At 32.6% G+C, this 27,987-nt stretch overlaps 1 protein-coding gene across 1 annotated transcript in view; it reads right to left on the bottom strand.

The window, feature by feature from the left end:
* CDH7 (cadherin 7) overlaps positions 1–27,987 on the bottom strand; it is a 218,789-nt gene that overhangs the window by 108,441 nt on the left and 82,361 nt on the right. Inside the window, exons 5-6 of the mRNA XM_074274278.1 lie at positions 7,579–7,746; positions 4,494–4,681 (exon numbers count right to left, since the gene is read on the bottom strand). Coding sequence (XP_074130379.1) covers positions 4,494–4,681; positions 7,579–7,746 — 356 coding nt within the window. The remainder of the gene's footprint in view (positions 1–4,493; positions 4,682–7,578; positions 7,747–27,987) is intronic.

Genomic DNA, 27,987 nt, shown 5'->3' on the forward strand with positions numbered 1-27,987 from the left:
ATATATATATCTCTAATTGTATACAACAATAAAATAGAGAAAACATAGATTAATGAATTGGGCCAGCAAATTCAAAACAAAAGCTACAAATGAACAAATTAAAAATTCTCAATTAAACGCTGAATTGAACATCCTGAATTAAACTCAAAGGTGAAATTAAGAAAACCATTGACCTAATAAATAAAACTAGAAACTGGTTTTCTGTGGGGAAAAAAGCAATAAAAAAGACAGACAAACCATTGATTCATTTGATCTAAAAAAAGAAGAAAACCAAATAACTAGTATCAAAAATGAAATAGGTGAACTAACTAAAAATAAAACATTTGTTAGAAGACAGTTTACTCAATTATATGTCAATAAATTTGACAATCTAATGAATTTTATGAATATCTGCAAAGATATAAATTACCCAAATTAATAGACAAAAAAAAAAAGTTCAATTCTTAATTAATCCAATTTTAGGAAAAAAAAAAAAAAAAGAACAAGGAATCAATGAACTTCCTAAGAAAAAACCCCAGGATCAGAGGGATTCACAAGAAAATTCTAACAAATATTTAAAGAACATTTAATCCCAATAATATATAAACTATTTGAAAAAAAATATGCAAAGCCGTCTTAGCAAATTCCTTTTAAGACACAAATGTGGTAATGATATCAAAACCAGGAAGAACAAAAACAGGGGAAAAACTCAGACCAATTTCATCATTGAAAATTAATGCAAAAATGTTAAATAAAATATTAGCAAAGGTGACAGCAATATATAACAAGAATCATATACTATGATCAGAAAAAAATTAATACCAGGATTGCAGGGAAGGGTCAATATTAGAATAATTGACCATATCAATAACAAAACCAATAGAAATCATTTTATTATCGCAATAGATACAGGAAAAAAATCATTGGACAAAATATAGCACTATTTCTTTTAGAAACACTAGAGAGCATAGGAATTAATGAAGCTTACCTTAAAATGATAAGCAACATTTATCTAAAAACACCAAAAAGCATTATGCATAATGGGGATATGTTAGAAGCTTTCCTAAAATAAAAGACTAAAGCAAGAATGTCAGTTATCATTTTTATTTAATATTATTGCATGTTAGCTTCAGTCATATGAGAAGAAAAAGAAACTGAAGAAATTAGAGTAAGCAATGAGCAAACAAAACTATCATTCTTTGCAGATGATATGATGGTATATTTGGAAAATCCTAGAAAATCCATTAAAAACTGCTTGAAATTATTGACTTTAGTAAAGTTGCAGGATATAAAATAAACTCACATAAATCATGGGTATTTCTATATTACCATCAAAGTCCAGCAGCAAAAGATAGAAAGAAAAATTCTATTTAAAATAACTAAAGACAATATAAAGTATCTGCAAGTCTATTTGCCAAGACAACTACAAAACATTTTTCACACAAAATAAAGTCAGATATAAACTGGAAAATATATCAACTGTTCATGGTTAGATCAAGCAAATAAAATAAAATGTAATTCTACCTATATTAACCTATTTATTCAGTACCATGCCAATCAAATTAGTAAAAACTCACTTATAGTGCAAGAAAAAATTAAAGACAAAATTAATTTGAAAGAAGAAAAGCTCCAAGTTATCAAGGAAAACAATAAAAAAAGGAAAAGAAAATGATCTAGACTATACTAGACCTCAAATTTTATTATAAAGCTCTAATCATCAAAACAATCTGATAATGATTGAGATACAGAGTGGTGCATGTACAAAAATGTTTATAGCAGTTCTCTTTGTGGTAGGAAAGAATGGGAAATCAAGGGGATATCCATCAATTGAGGAATGATTGAAAAAATCATGATATGTGAATGTAATAGAATAATATTATTCCATAAGAAATGAAGATTAGGCAGATTTCAGAAAAAACTAATAAGACTTTACATGAACTGATGCTGAATGAAGTGAGCAGAGACACTAAAACACTATTCACAGTAACAGCAACATTGTGTGGATGATCAACAAGAAAAGGAAAATGTTGGATGGTGGAGGGGATGTGAGAAAACTGGGACACAAATGCATTGTTGGTGGAACTGTGAACAGATCCAACCATTCTGAAGAGCAATTTGGAAATATGCCCAAAGGGCTATAAAACTGTACATATCCTTTGATCCAGCAATGCCACTTACTAGGTCTATATCCCAAAGAAAACATAAAAGAGAGAAAAGGATCCATATCTACTAACATGTTTGTAGCAGGTTTTTTTGTGGTGCCCAAAAATTGGAAATCAAAGGATTGACCAGCAATTGGAGAATGAACAAACAAGTTGTAATATATGGTACTTAGGATTATTACTGGACTGTGAGAAATGACAAGTAGAATTATTTCTGAAAAATTCAGAAAAATTTATGTGAACTGATGCATACTGAAGTGAACACAACCAGGATAATGTTATATACAAAAATTGCTGCCATTAAAATTTTCATTTAAAGTTTTGAATTCCCAAATTCTGTCCCTCTCTTCCTCCAGACCCTATTCTTCCCTGAGATGATAAGAATCAAATATAAGATATACATGTGCAATTATGTAAACTATTTCCTTATTAGTCATTTTGTCCAAGATGACTTAAAAGAAAAAATATGAAAGAAAGCAAAATATAGCATCCTTCAGTCTGTATTCAATCAATATCAGTTCTTTCTCTAGAAGTGCATAGTATGCTTCATCATTAGTGCTTAATTGTTTTAGATCATTGTATTGCTGAGAATAGCTAAGTCATTCACAATTTTTCTTTCAATACTATTGCCCCAAATCAATTTTTCTAATAAGAATTGGAACAATTACTAGTGCTTTTTCAGAATATGTTAATAAAGGTAAGGACAGAGTTTGTTTGTAATAACAATATTCATTAAAATAGAAATATTGTATTATGGAAGCAGAATAACTCAAGTAAGACAAATAATCCTTATCTTCATTTAAATGAAGTTTAAAATAATTAAATAATAACATATAAACCAAAATTTCAACATATTTCTATGAAATACAACTTGGAAAAAAAGGAAAAAAAAAAAAACAAAAAGAAGAAACAAATTCCAACAGTCCACAGATTTAGCCACCATAATTGGATGTGTAAAAATGCATGTGTGAAAATATATTAAAAATTATATATATATATATATATATATATATATATATGCATATGTCTTTTATATGTCCAAAGACATATAAATACAACATTTATATAATTAATTCTGAGATTAAATATATATGAATCAATCATAAATTTTCAGTTACTATATAAATACTATTCGACTAGATAATTGAATTCTGTTATTACATTAGAAATATAACATTTTATAAATGTTTAGAGTACATTTCTAACCTCCTAAGGTTATTATAACAACCTTTTGTTGTGTTCCTTAAATCACATATCTTGACATTACTGTTAAAGGGAAAATGTTTTAAATAGAGGCCACAGAGCTAATGTGGCCCCTATGTTCTCTTTGTCCTCTACATTTCTCATACAACTTTTGAACTCTTTAACATTTACTTGACTACCTGACTCATTCTACTTATCATATTTATTTATTTATTTATGTTTCTTCCCAATTTATCATCACTAACACACTTTAATCTGTTTTTTTCTTCATGGCACCTACTGCAAAAAATGTGCATTTTTATATATTTTTTACAAATATTTTCAACTTAATTGCATTGGATGATCCATTAATATTAATCTCTATTGTATTGTTAATTTGTCCACTTTTATACAATTTGTGCAGTATGTTTCTCTTCTTCCTTCAAGGTCAAGCCTTTGGTAATATGTAATTAGGCATATCAGAATAATATTCTGGCAAATCCTTTTAGAAATTGATATTATTAATAAGAGGGAAATACAAAGAATCAAGGATTATGCTTATGTTATTATGAAACCACAACTTCTAAAAGTACAGTTTTTTTCATGAGTAAAGTTCTATAATTGAGAAATATCTTCATTTTCAGATGGAAAAAAGATGACAAGAATTAAAAGATTGAAGTTTGACTTTGACAGTAGGTCATTCAAGAACAGCATAATTCTGAACAATCCGAGTTATTGTAGCATTATAAAGAGTTATAGATTTAACTAGAGAAGAAAACAGAGAAATCAGTAGCACGCAACGTTGTTAAAAACATTTGGCAACAAATACAGATCACATTGAGTGAAAGAAACTTGAAGAAACAATTCAAATTGTATAGTACAGGGATGCTTAATTTTATTTTGTGTCATGAATCCTTTTTAGAAATCTCGTAAAGCCTATGAACTCTGCAGAAGAAAGAAATTTTGAACTAAAAAACAAAGGATTAAAATGGAAACCACTAGTATGGAAAGGATCATCAAAATATTTAAAACAAACACAAAGTTCACAGATACCCAGATAACAATTAGCAGATGCTAAGAAGGATAAACCCTGTTTTTCACTGAGAGAATTCTCTTTAAAAATAAAATGAACAAAAAATAGCAAAAAAAAAACCAAACCCAAAATATTACCTTCTGAATAGTAATGATTCCTTCCTGTGTATCTTTGTCAACAGAAATTTTGAAAACTCCCAGGCCATCACCATCCACAATCTTGTATTCCATTTCTGCATTTGGTCCCACATCAGCATCAGCAGCTTTAATTCGAGCCACCACTGATGCCACAGGCAATGATTCTGGGACATTGTATTGGTAAGACCCTACAAAATTTAAAAGAAGGACTGAAAATACTGTCTTCTATTATCAGGAGGTATATAACTAAGAAACTAACCTATATAAACAACAGCAACAACATCAAAACTATCAGTCTGTGCTCATTTACTGCTGTTGTTTTTTTTTATCTCATTATATGTAAGGCAATGAAGCAATAAGTTGAACTAGAAGTCTTACATATTTTTAAGAAATCTGATGGCTAAGATTATAATGGAAACCAAATCACTATCTGAAAACATAAACAGATGACCCACTGACAGGTAAGAGAAGAAACCTACCCTCTATCTCTGATTTAATGAAATAATTTTTTTATTTGTTTTTTAAAGAAAGAAAAAATGATGCAAATAGAACTTATCTTTTACAGATCTGATATATACAGATAAAAGCATTGTAAATGATTTGATAACTATCAGTGGATGAAATTAATTTAATATAGGATAAGATGATAGATTTAATTTCACAGACTTAAAAAGATGAGGCATAATCCTGTAAAATACTGCTTGAGTTTCTGTTTAATAGCATAAAAATATTCTGATCAAAAGAATTAAAATGTCATTTAATTGTGACAAATAAAAAGAAAGAAGACCACTGTAATTATCTATCTGTACAAAAACATGTATGTGTGTGTGTGTGTGTGTGTGTGTGTGTGTGTGTGTGTGTGTGTGTGTGTGTGTGTGTGTGTGTATAGAGACTCATAGATATAGATTTTGGAGCAGGTTGATAATCCAACTGACATTCCTTTAAAACTATTTTTTTTAAAGAAAAGCATCACTATTCACTCTCCCCCTTTTTTTTCTCATTTTATTTTTGCTTTTGACATCCTATTTCAGTTTCATTAGGAGACAGAATTATAGCTCATAAAATGTCTTTTTCCTATTGCAATTTTTCTTTAGGGGATTATTTTTAAGGAATCAAGCAGGCTGGGAAGTTGAAAAACAGAAAGAATAAGCTGATTAATAAGAATAAATAATGACTATGACTGAATATTGGAATTTGTAACTTCCTAAAAGTATTCCTTCAGTCTTTCATACTGGAAAGATGACCTTTGCTTTCCTTAGTGATCATCTTCAAAATTCCAATTAAATTTTAAATTTTAATTTTAAAAAAATCCAATTTTTACTTAACGTCAAAAAAGTCATAAAAAGAAGATCTACAGTATATAACTAGTAAATGAAAATAAACAATAAAAAGTCTTGCTTTATTTGATTTTTAATAAATAACGAAGCATTCATTAAGCAGAGAAGATTCATACCACCATGGCCAAACATCACAATGGAAATTAGACAAATACTAAATGTCAACTCTTACTATTTTAATTTTAAAGGAAGAAATGTTTATGAACATAATGGGAATAAAGACTATGAAATCAATTTTATTTCAACCTGTAAAAGATACCAGTAACAACATTAAAGTTTTTTTCCTAGGTTTATTTTTCCAAAACTAATAGGAGGTATTGTGGTATTTGTTTTTTTTTTGTTTTTTTTTTTGTTTTTTTTTTCTAACAACAGAGAATATGGCTTTATCTTAGAGGATATTTTTGTAGAAAAGAACAGCAAAGTTTATTATCTGAAGGGATGGTTGCACAGCATAGTAGTATGTCTGGGAATGGTAGGTTCCAGAAAAACGAAATTTGTTTAATGTTTCTTTTTTTGATATTATTAGCTTTGAAGTACGATTTTGGTTCAATATTATTCCTCCCTTTCTGTATGCTAAGTAGTTTCAGAATCTATATAATATTCTAACTTCTCTTGACATTTTAAACATCATAAAAATGGAGCAAAAGGAGAGATGTGACCACCCCTATCTACTCCTGCCCTTCCCCAAAGTGGTCAACTCTAACTGGAGTGGGCCTGAACATGTGCACATGCGCGTGCACGCGTGTGTGTGTGTGTATGTGTGTGTGTGTGTGTTATTTCTCCCCTTCATTTCCTTGATTAAGTTAAATGCTACCTTGATCAAAAGCAATAAATTAAAGGCACACACTTGTCTAGGTTTTAGACTGATTTCTTTTGAAATACTGAATGTATTAAAAATTATGCTTAAAGTGTTAAAAGAATATATAGTGCACATGAACAGGTAAATAAATATATAAAGTATCAAATTAAAAACAAAATATTAACATTAATACATTTTAAATTTTGTCTTAAATAAATTATTCATTTTTCCATATATAGTTTCTTTTTCTAAAATGAAGTTAAAGTTCATTAAAGACCCCTATATTATATGGGATATGAAAATTAAATGATAGATATAATAGAAGAAATGGCATTTAATTCAAGTCAAGGACAATATCTTTCACTAAAGTCTATCTCTTATGTAGCCCTATGATTTGGACAAGGAAGAACTCTGTGATCTGAAAAACAATTCGAATGGAATATAAGCTCTATTGGATTCACTTAAACTAGAAGGTTTTGAATATGGACTCAGAGATGACCAATATTTTTGTATTCAAGAACTACTCTGGTTAGCCTGAAAAAAAAACTTATTAATATTCTCATGCCCCAAATTCACCCTGCATAAAATAATATTGAAGCACTAATAAAAAGCTTGTGATCTATAGTATATAATGCTATGTCCCAAATTTGTCTAATCCTGCAAATTTAAACCAAAAGAAATTCTTAAATTTTCAACTAGTTTAAATTTTTAATTATATGATTATCTAGACTTTCCTAATAAGCCTATATTATCATTTACGTGGAATTAAATATTCATATTACTGATAAAAGCACAATTCAAATTAAGTTAGTAATAATTTTCGTGGCAGTGGGAACATGGGAGCCATTAACATACTCCTTTCAAATAATCTATTGTACATTCAAGTCATCTCAAAACAAAGATTATTGTTGCAGATACTGCAATAGTATCATTTAGTAAAGTATCTTACTTCTTGGAAAGCGGGGTGGATTATCGTTGACATCAGTAAGGGTGACTGTGACAGACGTAGTCCCTGATAGTCCTCCATTTTGCCCAACCATATCCTTTGCTTGAATTACAAGCAAATACTGGTCTTTAGCCTCTCTATCCATGTTGGGAAGGGCGGTCTTGATGACACCTGGAAAATTTCAAACCCCAGTAAAATAAATTCAAGTAATTACATTTATTACTAATAGCATTTGTATACAAGAACTAAGACTTCCTTTTTTTTTTTTTCTTTTAAAATCCTAATTAAGAGCAATGGAATATTTTTATACCCAATAATAATACCCACCATTTATAGAATAGAAAATACTTTAAATATGTTAATTAGCCCTTTCCCCTAAATGTGTCTTGTATTTGTTTTGCACATTTTTCCATATTGCATAGACAATGTATTTTCTAATAGAATATAAAGTCCTTGCGGGAAGATACTGTTTAATTTTCATTTAGTTCTAGATATTTTTCATTTTATACTCTTTTGTCCTTGGCAAATAATATAGTGCTTGGAACATAAGTAGTTAATAACAGCTTGGTTGATTGATTTCATTTGAGCCTTCCCTCTGAGGTAGCTTTTACAGTTATTATTGCCTCATATTTTGCAAGTCAGAAAAATTGCTTGACTTTCCAACAGTCAGAATTAAGATTTGAACCCGCTTCTTCATGATTACAACTCTACTAATAAAGTTGAAAACAAAAATCACATTAATGGAAACAAGTCGGTAATACTATTTGCCTTCTCTATTGAGAATCTAGAGAAAAAAAAAAAGGTCAACTATTATTCATGCTAAAGACTGATGCTCTCAATATATAACCTATGACATTTTTAACAGAGCAGAGCAGCTTATATTGTTCAGTTTGGAAATTTGCATTGATGGCATTGTTGCATTAAAATGGTATTTTGGCATTCATATTCACTATATTATGCGCTCTTTTACCCTGTTACACTTTCTTACAGAGGACCACTAGGTAGCATATTAACTTGGAGAGTGATTTGACTTAATGTCACCATTAATAGCCAAATAGTATCAAATGGTAAATTATTTGCTTAGTATTCCTCTGGAAAGAAATTAAATTAACAACTAGAAAAGTATATTTAACATTGATTTTTAAGTTAGACCTGAAAGGATTCTATAATTGTATCACATAAGCATTCATCTCTTTGGCATCTCTATCGATATAGAAAATAAACATTATTTTGGCCTTTTATTTAGTATTCTTATATTAATCCAATAGGCATAAAACAAAAGCCAAAAGACTAATAATTTTCCACCTTCTGTGGTCAAGTACAAGAGCCAAAAATAGGCACCATCTAGGGATTTTCTAAATGTTCACAAAAATAAAAGCTAATTATTTCAAATGAAGAATAATATTTTCTTCAATGGATAAATACTATATTATAGAATATATATATACATATGTGTGTATATATGTATATATAATATACATAGTAGCTAAGTAGTTGCTATAAGCTGTTTCTACTAATTATACATCTTTCTTAGAAAGAAGTTACTAGTAATATTTTTTTGCCAGTGATTTGATTTAAATACAAATGACATGATTATCAAATTTTCATATAACAAGGATGGTAGCAAACATGGTGAAAGATAAATTCATGATCAAAAAAAAAAAAAAAATACAGCTCGACAGGCTAAAACTACAAACAGGCTGAGCCTAATAAAGATGTCACTTACTATGGATGAATGTACATTTCTACACTTGAATTCAAAAAAATCAATTTTGTTGTTGCAATATGGTGAAGGGACAGCTATACAACATTTGTATGAAAAAAAAAAAAATCAATCAATGGTAAGACCGAAGTCAAAAATAATGACTAGAAGCCTATGCTAATTTGAGACCTATAGGAACATAGATAGTAACAGAGCTCTACCATGATTATACTATATCTGAAATATGTTTCACTTCTGGAAACCTACCTTTTACTTAGAAGGGGACATTGATAAACCTAAGAGTATCAAGAGGAAGGTTACAAAGATAAAGAAGGTCCTCTAGACCCTCCATATAAGAATATATATAAAGAGACTAGATTTTTTTAACCTGAAGAGAAGTTTTGGGAGGGAGAGGGAGAGTAATGATAATTGACATCACATATATGAGGGGTTGTCAGGTTAAAAAAAAAAAAAAAAAAAAAAAAAAAAAAAGATAAATGGGATCTTTTGTTCCAAAAGAAAGAAAAAAACAACATTGAATAGAAATTAGAGAGGGAGATTTAGCTTCAACACAAAGAAAGTTTCCTTATAACTAAAGGTATTCAAAAGTAAAGTAAGTTATCTCTTTACTGTAGATTTTCCCATTGAGCATAGATGACTGCTTATTGGGGATGTTATAGAGGACATTGTTTGACTAGATGTCTCTCAATAGGATGTCCATTGCAACTCAGAGATCCTTGATTCTGTGACACTGGTATCACTTGGAGTGGCTGATAGAACACTGTACACTTATAGTGAACCTTTATCACGTGGTGAATGAATAATAGATAAAGTCTATTCCTTTGTTTCATATCAGTGATCATTGTTCATTACTGCCAAATGGTCCTTTAGAGGAAGTAGGGTGTCAAAATAGAAATGCTTTCATTGATTTAAGAAGTGTGATGATAATTTCCTTTTAGTCTGAAATAGCGCATTCTGAACAACCCAATGCTGATTTTTGTGAACAATACATATTGCACGCATATTACATCAGAGGGAAAAATCAGCCACCTGAATTTTGAAAATCAACTCAGTTAAAGAAAAATGAAATAGAAAAGAGAAAAAAATCAACATAATCAGAACATTTCTACTTTTTTATTTAAAAAACATTTATTGAAGCTATGTGTTTTTAATAGAACTTATTTAAATAAAACTATAAAATTCTTCACAATCTAGATGTCAATGAAATGACAGCTCTGATGTGAGGAAGGAATTAAACATCAATTACTTATTCTAAAACTTCAATTCGATGCCTTTGCTATAATCACTGAAGTTGAGGGACAATGGGAATACACTACAGTTAGATCCATTTGGGCATCTGAACATTTTATAATTTATCTTTGAAACAATGTAAGGAAAATCTCCAAAAACAGCAGCAGCACACATGTTTGGTTTTATTGATATTATTAAATTTATTGTATGAATGTTTTATATTTAGTATTCAGTACAGCTGCTAGCACTGATTTCAAGAGGCATGTGGATTGACTTCTTCAGTACACATTGTCACCAAAGGAAGAAATATAAATACCTTGAATAAAGGATAGGGGCTTTGGGATTTTTGTCTTTTCATTTCCTATTTGTGGAATACTACATAGCTGTTTTATTTATTTTCACTTTCTAAATATTACATATTCTTAGGCTAAAGCTTTTGGTTAGTGAAAAGATCTGTTATGTAGACAACTGAATTTATTAAAACGACAAACTATCAAATTAGAGAGATTTTCTACTCATCAAGTTTTAATTTTTAATTTCCATTCATTTTTCCCTCATCATCATTCCCTTCTAAAGTAAGACTCCATAAGTGAGCCATCATCTTTGCAAGTTCATTATTATGAAAAAAGAAAGCTACAGCTCTCTACTAATCAACAAAGTAAACAGCACAGTAGTCAGCTTCCAAAGCTTTTGTTAATGGTACTACCTCTGACAGGAGATACAATTATTAGGACAGAATTATTTTTATGCAAGTTAAACACTTCAATGTAAACCTTTAATTTTCTCTATATAAGTGCTATAGCAACTCAAACCTTTGTCTAAAGTGAAAAGCACTACTGAAAATTTAAGTGGCAAAGTGAATATATAAACATCCATTCAACTTAACATATTTTTCATAATGATAAAACTGTTGGCAGAAAATGGTTATATGACCAAAGAAATTCAACTATGATATATTTCTATGTCTGTGCTGTATACTTAGATTTTTTTTTCCTACTTGAATGTTATAAAGGATGAATTTTGAAATTGGGAGCTTATCAACTATTTGATGAAAAATGTTTTGCCATTGGCTTATGAATGTATGGTCCAAAATACAAGTAGTATGAATAACAGGTAACTGTTCTATGAATTTATGGGAGTCAAATCTCTTCTCATCACATCTCTAAGAGTACAAAGAAAATTTATTGAAGTCAGTAATATAATTTGAATACATCACTACCTGATATCTTTTCTTTAGTGTCAGAAAAGTATTTTGAGAATAATTTAAAAATCTGTTGAACAAAAATTTATAATTCTTTTATCCAGTATTAATTTAGTATAGGTTGAAACTCTATCATGAGAATTATAAGATATAAAGATATAATATATAAGATATATTATAAGAAAAAATATCAAAAACACATGCTATTAAAAAAGAATATTAAATCTATAATGATTCTTCATCAGTGTCTGTTAGTCATGTATGAAGTAAGGTAATTTTCTAGTATGCTAAAATTATAAAATTGCTATTGTGCGATGCAAGTTCATTTGGGTGATCATGTCTGGCACAGGAGTTTCAAATATGATATGAATGATAACTTCTGTATCAGTACCAATCTATTATAGGAATATGGTTTTTAGTGGAATAGAACTGACTAAACACTAATGTTACAGAGCTCTATAATATTTTGTGAGTATGGACTGGCTCTAGACATTGTTTATATCTCTTCACTGAAAAAAAAATCATAGAATCTTCTGGAAAAACATTTGTACATATACAAATATGAGGTAGTTTGTGGGATAGGAAGCAGTAGTAATTAGGGGTGTCAAGATGATAGTTTGACTGAACTTTGAAAGTTTTTAAGAGACAGAGGAATAAGAGGTTTCACAAGCACGGTGAAACACTAAATAAAGGATAAAGGGCATGAAATAGAATCTTATTTGTAAAGAAGAGCAAGTATACTGGTTTACCTAGAATACAGAGTACATAAAAGGTAACAATAAATAATATCCCCAGAAGAGTACAATAGAGACATTATAAAGGACTTTAAATCCTTAAAGAGATGGATTTATATTTTGATCCTACATAATAGGTAACCACTGAAGCTTTTTGAGCAGTGGGATGACATGATAGGATTTTTTAATTTAGGAATATAACATTGGTACCTATATAGAGGATAAATAATAGAAGATATTTTTGTAGGAAGGAAAATAAATAGGAGATTTTTTAGAAAAGTCAAAAAAAGGAGATAATGGTCTGAAATAGGCTTGTATTCATATAAGTAAAGAGCAAAAGAAAAATGCAAGAAATATATCAGAGGTACAGATGTAAAGCTTTGGCAACTGATTAAATATAGGGAGAAAGTCAAGGATTATTTTGATATTGCTTATATGGGCATTCCCACCTTTCCTTCTGGAGTCACGCAGTGTAAATATTCTGCAGATGATGTTTCCTCAGTTCTATTTCTGAATTACTTTCTTCAACTCTTTCAAAGTGAAAACCATTATAAGCCTAGAAAAATCTTGTAGTAGTTCTATGTCAGACTATCTGACCAAAACAAAACTCTACCCAACTTCCTTTGTTTTTACTTTTTTTTACCACTAATTTCCCATGCTCTGGAGCTACTGAGGAGCTCAGGAGCTTCAAGACCAGTATTACAATCTGGATTACCTGATAGCTGTTATGTAATTGACACATCACAAGGATTTTGTACAAAAAATAAGCTAACTCTGGAAATGAATTTCCAAACTCTCAAAGCTCACTTGATCTAAGCAATCCCAGACCATGCAGAGCCTCCTTCACCTCCCCTCCAGTCATCTACCTTCATATATTCTTGCCATTCCCCTTGCTTCTGCACATATATCCTTCTTCATCCCATTGTCTGTCTCTTAACTCTTAACAAACATCATCCATACCATAAACAAATTAAGAGAGAAAGGGATAATTTACCTATCAGATCTTTGGGAGAAGGGGGGAATGTATGATCAAAGAAAAACTAGAGAACATTGTGAAATACAAGTTGACAACTTTGATTACATTAAATTAGCAAGGTTTTGCATAAACAAAATCAACATAAACAAGACTAAAAGGAAAGTACAAAGCTGGAGGAAATTTTTAAGCTAATGATTCTGATAAACACTTTATTTCTAAAAGACTTAAAGAACTGTGTCAGTTTTATAAGAATATAAGTCATGTGATTTTTTTTTCAGTGATGAAGTGATTCAGGCAAATTCTGAGAGACCTGTGATGGAGAGAGCTATCGGGCTATCGGCATCCTTAAAGAGAACTGGGGGAACTGAATGTGGATCACAGCATTGTTTTCACATTTTTTTCTTGTTTGCTGGATTTTTTTCTTCCTCATGTTTTCTTTTTGATCTATTTTTTCTTGTGCAGCATGATAGATGTGGAAATATGTGTGGAAGAACTGCACTTATTTAATTTGTATTGGATTTCTTGCTGTCTGGAGAAAGGGGTGAGAAGTGAGGGAGAAAAAATCTGGAGCATGGAGTTTGGTGGAGGTGGATGTTGAACACTATCTTTGCATATATTTTAAAAATAAAAGTTATTATTTTAAAAAAGAATCATTGAAACTTATAAAGCTGTGCTAAATCGAAAAGATTAAGTTTTGAAGAAAAAACACTGTTTTATATGTGCAACAATTCAAATGTAAAAGCCAGTAATTTAGAACCTGAGGCAACTTTCAGCAGCAGTTCATGTGAAAAAAAAAAAAAGAAGAATTGTTTTAAACACAAATCTAATAAATACATACATACAATCTAAAAAAAGGAATACAAGTTATTCCCCAATTGATAAATGGTCAAAGGATATGAATAGAAAAATTTTAGATGATAAAATTAAAGCCATCTATAATCATATAAAAATGTTCTATCTCTTGAATAGAAAAATGAAGATTAAAAGAACTCTGAGGTATCACCTCACACCTTTCAGATTGGCTAAGATGATGGAAAAAAGATAAGGACAAATGTTGGAGGGAATATGGGAAAACTGGGAAACTAATGCATTGTTGGTGGAATTGTGAAATGATCCAACTACTCTAGAGAGCAATTTGGAATTATATCCAAAGAGTTATAAAGAGTTATAAAATTGTGCACCCATTGCACACTTTGATTCAGCAGTATTACTCCTTGATCTATTATACAAGAAATCATAAAGGAGGAAAAAGGACCCAAAAAGGAGTTGTATTGAGAAGGTTTAGATTTAGGGAACCAAAATGAAATTAGGGTTTCTGGTGGTCAGAAGTTAAATGATAAGGTTTAGTGACAGGTTCAGGGTTGAAGGAACCAAATGTAGAGGTTTGGGTCCCCTGCAACCTCTTGGGATTCAGTGCAAGGGTAGGGAGTTTTGAGGATTCCTTTCTGGTGGTGCAGAGGTTCTCTGTAAAAGAATTTACAGACCTGAAAACTTAGACTGATAAAAGAGATTGGAAGTACAGTTGGAAATCCTGATAGAGCCTGAAAGAGAGGCAGGAAGTCTGATTAGGGAAATAGGTGAGGGTAAAGAGAGAGTGGCAATGAAAAATATTCCAGTGGACAGAGGCCCTTAGCATCCCAAGCATGGCATAGCTGGCATGTTTAGAACCTCTGCAAAGAGAGGATTTTAGTTTGGCTCTTATATTGAGTGTCCTAGTGGGGACTGGGAGAGCCCAAGTTGGCTCAGACCCAGTGGGGACTGGGACAAGCCTGGATCTCCTATTGAAATTCAAAGGCATGCTTTTTGACCAGGATTTGTAATTGAATCAAAGGCTCTGGCATCTTGGAAAGACAACTTGTCTGGGGAGGATATGCCTCAGTCAGGAGGGGCTGGGAATCTGAAAGGAATCACATCAATAGGAAATACAGTTTCTTAAAGGGACCACAATCAGCTTCAGTATTAGCTTTTTTTTTTTTTTTTTTTTTTTTTTTTTGGTGGTAAAGAATTAGAAAATGATGTCCATCAATTGAGGAATAGCCGAATAAGTTATGGTATATTAAAGTAATGGAATATTATTATTTTTAAAAAATTATCAACAAGGTGATTTTACAAAGGCCTAGAAAGATTTCCAATGAACTGATCTGACTGAAACAAGTAGAACCAGAAATACAGTATTCACAGTAACAGCAAGATTGTGCAGCGATCAACTATGAAAGAATAGGTTCTTCTCAGTAGTTCAGTGATCCAAGGCAATTCTAATAAACTTTGGATAGAAAATATCATCTAAAAGAACTATGGAGAATGAATATAAATCAAGACATGCCATGTTTACTTTTTTCCCCTTTTTCTTCTGTTATGTTTTTCTCTCATGTTTTTTTCCCTTTTGTTCTTATTTTTCTTTCCCAACATGACTCATAAAGAAATGTGGATTAAAAAAATAATGTACATGTATAAAAAGAATAAAAAGAAAACAAAAAACATTTTTTAAAAAGAAACATTATCCAATTAAAGTTACATAATATTTCAGGAAAGATTGTGTACATAAACTTCACTAGGGCTCTACTCATCATCCCTGACACTTTGTAGATTAAAGTAGCTTGTATAAACCACTCTCCCATGTATTCTGTCTTTCTCTAATACAATGCAACTTTCCCTAAGGCATAGTCTGGCTTTTGTATTCATATAACTAGTATTTAGTACACTGCTCAGCACACAGTAAACACTCCAAAAATGTTTTTCATGAGATCCATCAGTTCATTACTTCAAGGAGAAACATATTCACAACATTAATTTTTTTTCATTTTTATAGAGGATTATCACACTTTTATGCATTTCACCTAACAACAGAAATAGGCACCATTTTACAGAGAAAGAAACTGAGATTCAAAGAGGTAAAGTGATATGTCGACAGTAACATACATTGTCTCTAATAAAATGTCATGAGAGCTAATATTTATCCTCAGTGGTAATATATACATACACCCATAAATTCTCTCTAAAAGCAAAAAAGGACAACTTAATAAAGGATATCACTCAGTACAATGAGTGAAATCTTCATACCCATAAAAATATATGGAGGTAGTTTCTTAGCCATAATAATCCCAACTCTTCATCACAGGAAAATAAAAAAATAAGGATCAAGTCAATCATTAGTTTTTAACAGTTAAAAAAAAAATCTTGTCTCACATCTTTCACTTCTTTTAGCTTCAAGGTAGGAAACATAGGAATAAAGTGGCATGGTAGTAAGGTAGATAATTTATAAAATAACAATGAACATTAGTTTACAAATTAAAAATAATCCCTATCAATACAAGGAAGTATGTATACTCTATATCACAACTTTAGAGTTGAAGCTTGGTGGCTAGTTAGTGCAAGCTATACTTAAAAAGGAATCATAGCTACTATACAGCTCATAAGCAGGCTTTCAGTTTCTCTTTAAAAATTAACAAAGGAAAAAGGATTTAAAAGAACAATGAGTTTCATTGAGGTAACTTCTTTCATTTTGGATTGCTCTAATTGTTAGGAAGTTTTTGCTGACATTAAATTTAAATTTGTCTCTTTGTAACTTCTCTTTATCTAGGTTTGCCCACTGGGACCAAAGAGAACAAGTGTAAAAGCTACTCCATTTGACCACAATTAAAAATTATTTTAATTATAAATGTTCCTGATAAAACATGGCAACCACTTCCAAAGGACTTGTAATAGAGAGAGCCATCTGCATCCAGAGAAAAGATTGAGTATAATCACATCATAGTCTTTTCTCCTTTTTTGTTGCTTGCTTGTTTTTTGTTTTCTTTCTCATTTTTTTCTTTTTTGATCTGATTTTTATTTTTCTTTGTACATGCTTAACATATATTGGATTACTTGCTATCTAAAAAAGGGGATGGAAAGAAGGGAGGGAGAAAAAAAAACTGGAACATGAGGTTTTCAAGGGTGAATGTTGAAAACTATCTATACATGTATTTTAAAAATTAAAAAAAATCTTGAGACAAAAGAAAAAACTGGAAAAAAATGGCAGCAAGAACTGGAAAGAAAACTTCACATGAAGTCTGATAGGGACAAAATGCAGTGGAACCATCATCTCTTATTCCTGATGGAATGCTGAGAACACTTTTTTTTTTTTTAATTGGGAAAAACTTATGGAAGAATAATCAATTAATCAACAAGAGTGTGAATAATAGGAAAGCATGGATAGTTTAAAATTTATACCAACAAAGTAAACCTCTACATCTGTAAGCTCTAATATCAAATAGAGTAACAAAGTGTAACACCTTTTTAAAAGCTGACAATAGATGACCCAATATCATTCCACATTTTCTTTTGAAAAAGGATGGTATCAAGGTTTTGTGAAGGTTAATATTAAAAACTATCTTTGCCTGTATATGGAGCAACAAAATTTTATTAAAACATTTAAAATATGTAACAAATATTAGAATACATTGTGGGGGAAAAAAGAAAGAAAAAGAAATGATGAATGTGGTATTTTCTTAATTTATTTGAATTCTCATATGGTTTTGGTATCAAAATCTTAAATGCAAATATTAACTACTCATATTTATATTTGTTTTCATTAATACCTGTATTAAACGGTAGCAAGCTAGAGAATTACTAAGAATTAGTGAATCTTGGTGGTCAGGAATTCTCATATCTAGAAGAGTGACAAAAAGTTTAATTTTTCCTGAGTATATCACTTATAATCAAAATAAGAAACTTATAAGCTCTAGTGTATGCTAATGTATGTATATGATACATGGAATGATGATACTTAACCTAGAAAAGATGAAACATGATGGGAGCTGAGAGATAGGATAGTAATCTTTAAGTATTTTATAAGCTGTCAAATAGGAGATTTGACTTATTCTGTTTTTCCCCAGAGAACAACAACAAAAAAAAGTAATGGACATATGTTACAAAGAGGCAGATTTTGATTTGCTGCAAGGGAAAACTTCTTAACTATTGATATTATACAAAAGTGAATATGATTACTTTAAGAGATGGAGGATTTTTACTTAGTAGAGATCTTCAAACAAAGCAGAATATCTACTTTTTCTCCTTATAAGGTGTAGCGAGCTGTCGTCTCCAGAAGCTGCTGGATCGCTCTCTGGGAAGAGATCTGCTGTGTCTACTCAAATCTCTCAGACAGATTCTTCTTCCTGTAACGAACCGTTGTCTCCAGGCAGTTGCTGTTAACTCTTGTCCAAAGAAGTGACTTCCCTTCCTGCAGAGAGCCCCGTCAAGCCTGATGCAATTCAGAGTCTTCTTCTCTTCCTGGAGTGCTGTCCTCTTTATCCTCCCAGAGAATGGGCGTGGGATAATGCAAGGGCTTCTGGGAAGAACCACTTCAGCCAATGGGCTTGCTCCTTCTATCAAGTCAACCTGAGTTCTCACCTTGTAATTGTCCAGAAAACCTGAATTCTCACCTTGTCACTGTCCAGACAACCTCAGTTCTCACTTAGTAATCCTAACATCTCCCCCTTTCTTTTGATTTAGAACATAGGACAGTCATGACCTTGAAACATAAATCCATCAATATGGGAAGTATTACAGATAATTACATAAATGACCTTGAAACATAAATCCATCAATATGGGAAGTATTACAGATAATTACATAAATTACATAAGCATATAGTAACATAGTAACATAACGCATGCTAGAAGTATATAACATAATCAAATAATCATAAATTGAAAATTTATAAATGTCCATAAGTCCATTGTCCATTATTCTCATCTTGTGTGAGGAAGTCCAATGATTCCTGCTGGTTTTTAAAGTTCTTTAACAGTCTTCTTATTATCCATGCTCTTTCAGTGTCAGATGTTTCTTAGATCTTCTCCTTTATTTTGAGGTCTTTCTCTTTTTCTGTCTCTCTCTGGTGGACAAGGCGAATATGACTCGTTGGCACCCATCTGATTCCTTCTCCTGCTGAAGAAATACAAGCAAACCCTCTCCCCCAGGCAGTTAACCTATTTAATTACCTTCTATTTACCACTTTCTAAATCTCTTCTCATCATCTGGCAATTACATTGGAATTGTTTGCACTGGATACAGCCCTGTTGGTTTAAAAGGCCTGTATTCTCCCCAAGTGTAATCCATTTTTGCAATCTGATTGCCTTTTGGCTCACTTATCAGGTAATCCCTTTCTGCCATGTGATTGCTTTTCTGCTGGTTGATCAAATCAGAGCCCTGACCTTCTAAAGGCTCTTTGGGTGTAACATCAGCTGCCATCATGCCCCAAGTCTTTTTTGCCTGGGGCCCTGGACCTGGGCCCCTCATCTTATTTCCCTGAATTACTCTACACTCTGATGCCCAATGGAGTCCTCTGTTGCATTTTGGACATGGGGTTTTAGGTCTTCTTTCACCCTGTCTTCTCACTGTATCTCCATACCTACACTGAGCTCTTAGATGTCCAATTTTTCCACATTGAAAACATCGCCGAGTTTCTCTAGAAGTCCCTTGCCAGGAGGGACCCTGTCTTTCCACATTCATCATTGTCCGGGTGTAAAAAGCATTTGTTCCCACTGTAGCACAGCGTCTTATGATCTCCTCTAAAGGAGCATCTTTGTCTAATCCCCATATAATTCTTTTGCATATCTCATTGGCATTTTCCTTAGCCAGATGTCTGGTCATTATTTCTGTAGCTGAATTTTCTCCAATAGTTCTTTTGACAGCAGTTTGCAAACGTCCCACAAAATCTGCAAAAGGTTCATTGGGACCTTGCTGTATTTTAGTGAAAGCCTCTCCACGATCTTTCTGTCCAGGAAGGACACCCCAAGCTTTTATTGCAGCCTTAGCAATTTGCTCATATATTGTCATGGTATAATTAATCTGTTCCGAATTCTCTCCATACTGACCTTCACCAGCTAAGTGCTCAAAAGTGAATTGTGTGTTAACTCCTATTTCCAAATTGCATCTGACTTGAATTTTACATAATTCATGAAATTCCACAAGCCATAATAAATTTTCTCCAGGTTCCAGACATGTCCTTGCTATGGATTTCCAATCATTCGGGGTTAGGACTTCATAAGACAAACCATCTAGTAACATTTTGACATCAGCTGATGTAGCCCCATAAAGGGTACAACCTTTTTTCAAATCCTTAATTTTATTCAAATCTAAAGGTGCATATCTTCTCCTTTTTTTACCTACAGAGTCAGTATTTTCAATCACAGGATATGCATGTATAAAATCACTTATATCCTGTCCTTCTCTCTTAGCTTTAACCAATGCTTTTTCTAATCTTGTCATAGGCTTAGGCTTCTTCACAGGCAATTCTGTTTGTGTTTCTGCCTCTTCCCCTCTTTCTTCCTCCATCTCTGAAGGTGGGGTTGATGTGGGCCTGTCAATAATCTGTTCTCTAGGCAGGGTTGAAGCTTCTTCAAGAGAATCATACCATAATTCCTCATTTAAATCTTCTTGCTCTAGGGTAAGATCTTGATCTTTCCTTTTTTTTTCACACTTCCTCCTCTGTTCATTTTTAAAACTTTTCCTTCTCCTACAACTTGCTTGATAGTTTAAGGTTAATTGAACTATGTTGTAGATATAAAATACTTCTGCAGAAATTGAACGAGGCCCATTTTTTGCTTGAAATTCTTTCATTTCATATCCCACTAGCTTCCATTTATCTACATCTATCTTTTCTTCCTCTAAGAACCAAGGGGATGTACGTCTTAATGCAGCCAAGAGTTTAGAAATCTGTACCCAGGTTACAAGTAAACTCTGCTCCTCAATTATCTTGATTATACTCTCTATAGTACCACTCCTGAATGGAGCTGAGGTTGCGTTTGGGGCTGAGGTTGAGTCGGCTGAGGTCCAGGGATTGAATATAGCTAACATCTGCCCCATTTCAGCTATAAGAGATTCCTGGTTTAGCCCTGAACAAGTTAAGTTCCTTATTTATCTATTAGCACGCTCACTTAATCTTTAACAGAGTTTCCTCGTTACTCACGGTTCTGGGTCAGAGAGACTGAGATCTAGATCGGAAGCTTTTCCACTGGAATCAGGACCATGTCTGTCCCTGTTCGGGCGCCAAATGTAGCGAGCTGTCGTCTCCAGAAGCTGCTGGATCGCTCTCTGGGAAGAGATCTGCTGTGTCTACTCAAATCTCTCCAACAGATTCTTCTTCCTGTAACGAACCGTTGTCTCCAGGCAGTTGCTGTTAACTCTTGTCCAAAGAAGTGACTTCCCTTCCTGCAGAGAGCCCCGTCAAGCCTGATGCAATTCAGAGTCTTCTTCTTCTCCTGGAGTGCTGTCCTCTTTATCCTCCCAGAGAATGGGCGTGGGATAACACAAGGGCTTCTGGGAAGAACCACTTCAGCCAATGGGCTTGCTCCTTCTATCAAGTCAACCTGAGTTCTCACCTTGTAAGAATCCAGAAAACCTGAATTCTCACCTTGTCACTGTCCAGACAACCTGAGTTCTCACTTAGTAATTCTAACATCTCCCCCTTTCTTTTGATTTAGAACATAGGACAGTCTGTCCCTGTTCGGGCGCCATAATGCGAAGGTCTGGTCTAGCTCCTCTTGTCAGGATAAGCAAAAGTCCTTGCCCCACGTTGGGCGCCAATTGTAGCGAGCTGTCGTCTCCAGAAGCTGCTGGATCGCTCTCTGGGAAGAGATCTGCTGTGTCTACTCAAATCTCTCAGACAGATTCTTCTTCCTGTAACGAACCGTTGTCTCCAGGCAGTTGCTGTTAACTCTTGTCCAAAGAAGTGACTTCCCTTCCTGCAGAGAGCCCCGTCAAGCCTGATGCAATTCAGAGTCTTCTTCTCTTCCTGGAGTGCTGTCCTCTTTATCCTCCCAGAGAATGGGCGTGGGATAATGCAAGGGCTTCTGGGAAGAACCACTTCAGCCAATGGGCTTGCTCCTTCTATCAAGTCAACCTGAGTTCTCACCTTGTAATTGTCCAGAAAACCTGAATTCTCACCTTGTCACTGTCCAGACAACCTCAGTTCTCACTTAGTAATCCTAACAATAAGGTGAATTACCGTATGCTACAGTGGCTTCTAATCCTGAAATTCTGTGTTTGCTGATTCTGTCTGCATGTCAGGGGTGTTGGGCAGGAGAAGAAAAAAAAAATTAAGGATTAATATTTTGTTAGGATAAAACAAATGAATTTCTGGATTAATTTTATGTGCAAAACAAAATCATATTAAATTAAGAATTTTAGACAATATACTATTTATTCCTTCACTTTAAAAACAAAACCATTGCTGTCATACAAATATTTTAGTTGTGTATGGCTCTTTGTGACCACATTTGGAGTATTCTTGGGAAAGGTACTAGAGTGGTTTGTCATTTCCTTCTCCAATTCATTTTACAAATGAGAAAATTGAGACAAACAAGAGTTAAGGTATTTGCCAAGATCACAAAGCTAATAAGTTCCAATGCCAAATTTAAACTTAGATCTTCCTGACTATAGACTTGTACTTCATATTCCACTTAGAACCCCCCCTAGGCCAATCTGCTCAGATAAGAAGTAGAGTAGACATAGTAGACATTCACAGGCAAAATCTCAAAGATCAGCATATTTTCTTAGCTTTTGTCCTGGCCTATGCAGTGAGCTTACCATATTTGTGATATACTCATCTCAAGTGTTCTACCAGTCTTAGTCTCCTGCTGGCCATTTCTTACAGTTCTTAAAGAACAGAAGTTTGTACTCAATAATTAATAAATATGTGGAATGGTTTATGTGAACATAAACTATATGTAAGAGGATGAACTTTTGAAGATTTCAAATGTTCAGTGATATCATTCAAATGTTTTGGCATTACAAAATAATCTATGATAGAATATCAAAATAAAGAACATTTTTACATGGAATTCATTTTTTTAAAATTCATTAATTTATTCATAATATGGTTGGTGAAACAGAGGCAGAGAGGGAAATAATTTTTCCTGGCCACTCCGTTAGCTTGTGTGCAGTAATGCCAGAGATACATTTTTACTACCTTGTGATTTCAACATCCTACTAAATGTACTTACAAGGCATGTATAGGAATACTAGTAACATAAGAATAATAAATTGGACTTGTTTTTAGGATATCTTCTTTTAATGTATTTTCAGATGTGATTTTCTCACCTATCATGGTTCTTTATCTTTTAACTGGAAGCCCTTAGGTTTTGGAATTTAGAAAACTATTATTTCTCAAACAGGCAAGAATCAGAGTGACAATATGAAAGAATGAGAAATAAGAAGTTGATTTATAGCTTTCTGTTTCCTTTGGGATTTCCAACTTTTAGTATGTCAGGGGAAAAAAGTTTCTTTTCTTTATTAATTTTATACTTATAATGTTTTTGACAGTACATATGCATGAGTAATTTTTTTTACAACATTATCCCTTGTATTCATTTTTCCAAATTTTCCCCGCCTTTCCTCTACTCCCTCCCCCAGATGACAGGCAATCCCATACATATTAAATGTGTTACAGTATAAGCTACATTCAATATATGTGTGTAAATACAATTTTCTTGCTGCACGGTAAGAATTGGATTCCGAAGGTCTAAGTAACCTGGGTAGAAAGACAGTATTGCAAACAGTTTACATTCAATTCCCAGTGTTCCTTCTCCGGGTGTAGCAGGTTCTGTCCATCATTGATCAACTGGAAGTGAATTGGATCTTCTTTATGTTGAAGATATCCACTTCAATCAGAATATATCTTCATACAGTATCATTGTTGAAGTGTATAGTAATCTCCTGGTTCTGCTCATTTCATTCAGCATCAGTTCATGTAAGTCTCTCCAAACCTCTCTGTATTCATCCTGCTGGTCATTTCTTACAGAGCAGTAATATTCCATAATATTCATATACCATAATTTACCCGATGATTCTCCAGTTGATGGACAACCATTCATTTTCCAGTTTCTTTTCTTTTCTTTTTTTATTTTTATTTTTATTTGAGGCTGGGGTTAAATGACTTGCCCAGGGTCACACAGCTAGGAAGTATTAAGTGTCTGAGACCAGATTTGAACCCGGGTCCTCCTGAATTCAAGGCTGGTGCTCTAACCACTGCGCAACCTAGCTGCCCCATAACATTCATATAGCATAATTTACCCAACCATTCTCCAATTGATGGGCATCCATTCATTTTCCAGTTTCTAGCCACTACAAAAAGAGCTGCCACAAATATTTTGACACGTACAGGTCCCCTTCTCATCTTTAGTATTTCTTTGGGATATAAGCCTAGTAGTAGCACTGCTGGATCAAAGGGTATGCACAATTTGATAACTTTTTGGGCATAGTTCCAAACTGCTCTCCAGAACGGCTGGATTCTTTCACAAATCCACCAACAATGCAGCAGTGTCCCAGTTTTCCCACATCCCCTCCAACATTCATCATTATTTGTTCCTGTCATCTTAACCAATCTGACAGGTGTGTAGTGATATCTCAGAGTTGTCTTAATTTGCATTTCTCTGATCAGTAGTGATTTGGAACACTTTCATATGAGTAGACATAGTTTCAGTTTCATCATCTGAAAATTGTCTGTTCATATCTTTTGACCATTTATCAATTGGAGAATGGTTTGATTTCTTATAAATTAGGGTCAGTTCTCTATATATTTTGGAAATGAGGCCTTTATCAGAACCTTTAACTGTAAAAATATTTTCCCAATTTGTTAATTCCTTTCGAATCTTTATGCATTAGTTTTGTTTGTACAAAAGCTTTTTAATTTGATGTAATCAAAATCCTCTATTTTGTGATCAATAATGATCTCTAGTTCTCCTTTGGTCATAAATTCCTTCCTCCTCCACAGGTCTGAGAGGTAGACTATCTTCTGTTCCTCTGATATACTTATGATCATATTCTTTATGCCTAAATCATGGACCCATTTTGATCTTATCTTGGTACATCATGTTAAGTGTGGGTCCATATTTTATTTCTGCCATATTAATTTCCAGTTTTCCCAACAGTTTTTTTCAAATAATGAATTTTTATCCCTAATGTTGGTATCTTTGGGTTTGTCAAAGACTAGATTGCTATAGATGTACCCTTTTTTGTCCTTTGTACCTAATCTGTTTCACTGATCGACTGCTCTATTTCTTAGCCAATACCAAATGGTTTTGGTGACTGCTGCTATATAATATAGCTTTAGATCAGGTACAGCTAGACCACCTTCATATGACTATTTTTCATTAATTCCCTTGAAATTCTTGACCTTTTGTTCTTCCATATGAATTTAGTCGTTATTTTTTCTAGGTCATTAAAATAGTTTCCTGGGAGTCTGATTGGTATAGCACTAAATAAATAGATTAGTTTGGGGAGTATTGTCATCTTTATTATATTCGCTCGGCCTATCCAAGAGCACTGAATGTCTTTCCAATTATATAAATCTGACTTTATTTTTGTGGCAAGTGTTTTGTCATTTTGCTCATATAATTCCTGACTTTTCTTTGGTGTATGGATTCCCAAATATTTTATACTCTTAACAGTTGTTTTGAATGGAATTTCTCTTTGTATCTCTTGCTATTGCATTTCGTTGGTGATGTATAAAAATGCTGAGGATTTATGTGGGTTTATTTTGTATCCAGCAACTTTGCTAAAGTTGTGAATTATTTCTAATAACTTTTTATTAGAATCTCTGGGGTTCTCTAAGTATACCATCATGTCATCTGCAAAGAGTGATAGTTTGATTCCCTCATTACCAAAGTCTTATTCCTTTAATCGCTTTCTCAACTTATTGCCGAGGCTAACATTTCTAATACAATATTAAATAGTAATGGTGATAGTGGGCAACCTTGTTTTACTCCTGATCTTACTGGGAAAGGTTCCAGTTTATCTCCATTACATACTATGGTTACTGACAGTATTAAATATATGCTCTTGACTATTTTAAGGAATAGACAATTTATTCCTATACTCTCAAGTTTTTTAGTAGGAATGGATGTTGTATTTTATCAAATACTTTTTCTGCATTTATTGAGATGATCATATGGTTTTTATTAATTTGATTATTAATATGGTCAATTTATATTAATAGTTTTCCTAATATTAAACCAGCCCTGCATTTCTGGTATAAATCCTACTTGTATTATCCTGGGATGATTTTCTAAAGTCTTTTTCCTAATATCTTATTTCAGATTTTAGCATCAATATTCATTAAGGAGATTGGTCTATAGTTTGCTTTCTCTTTTTTCGACTTGCCTGGATTAGGCATCAGTACCATGTCTGTGTCATAACAGGAGTTTGGTAGGACTCCTTCATCCGCTATTGTTTCAAGTAGTATATATAACATTGGGGCTAATTGTTTTTTAAATGTGTGGTAGAATTCAAACGTAAATCCATCTGGTCCTGGGGATTTTTTCCTGGGGAGTTGATTAATAGCTTGTTCTATTTCTTTTTTCTGAAATGGGACAATTTAAGCAGTTTACCTCCTCCTCGGTTAATCTAGGAAGCCTATATTTTTGGAGGTAGTCATCCATTTCACTTAAGTTATCAAATTTATTGGCATAAAGTTGGCAAAGTAACTCCTTCTTATTTCTCTAATTTCCTCTTCATTGGTGGAAAGATCCCCCTTTTCATTTGTAAGACTAACAATTTAATTTTCCTCTTTCCTTTTTCTGATCAGATTTACCAAAGGTTTATCTATTTTATTGGCTTTTTCATAAAACCAAAACTTAGTTTTATTTATTAATTCAATATTTTTTTTTTTACTTTTAATATTATTGATTTCTCCTTCTAATTTTAGAATTTCAAGTTTAATTTTTGGTTGGGAGTTTTTAATTTGGTCTTTTTCTAGCTTTTTAAGTTGCAGGCCCAAGTCATTGATCTTCTCTTTCTGTATTTTATTAAAGTAAGCCTCTAAAGATACAAAATTTCCCCTTATTACCGCTTTGACTGCATCCCACAAATTTTGGTATGATGTCTCATCGTTGTCATTATCTTGAGTGAAAGTATTGTTTCTATAATTTGCTGTTTCACCCAGTCATTCTTTAAGATGAGATTATTTAGTTTCCGATTACTTTTTGGTCTATTTACCCCTAACTTCTTGTTGAATATAGTTTTTATTACATTGTGATCTGAGAAGAAGGCATTTACTATTTCTGCCTTCGGTATTTAATTTTGAGATCTTTATGTCCTAATATATGGTCAAATTTTGTATAGGTTCCATGAAGTACTGAGAAGAAAGTATACTCCTTTCTATCACCATTCAGTTTTCTCCAAAGATCTATCTATCATACATAGTTTTTCTAATGTTCTATTTACCTCTTTAGTTTCTTTCTATTTGTTTTGTGATTTGATTTATCTAATTCTGAGAGATCTATTTGTTGCTATCTATTTCTTCTTGAAACTCTTTTAACTTCTCCTTTAGGAAGTTAGATGCTATATCACTTGGTACATATATGTTTAGTATTGATATGGCTTCATTATTTATGCTACCTTTCAGCAGGATATAGTTTCCTTCCTTATCTCTTTTAATTAGATTAATTTCTGCTTTTGCTTGATCTGAGATAAGGATGGCTACCCCTGCTTTTTTGGCTTTACCTGAAGCATAATAGATTCTGCTCCAACCTTTTTACCGTTACTCTGTATGTATCTCCCTGCTTTAAAT

The sequence above is a fragment of the Sminthopsis crassicaudata genome, chromosome 1 (assembly GCF_048593235.1).
Source record: "Sminthopsis crassicaudata isolate SCR6 chromosome 1, ASM4859323v1, whole genome shotgun sequence".
NCBI classification, from domain to species: Eukaryota; Metazoa; Chordata; class Mammalia; order Dasyuromorphia; family Dasyuridae; genus Sminthopsis; species Sminthopsis crassicaudata.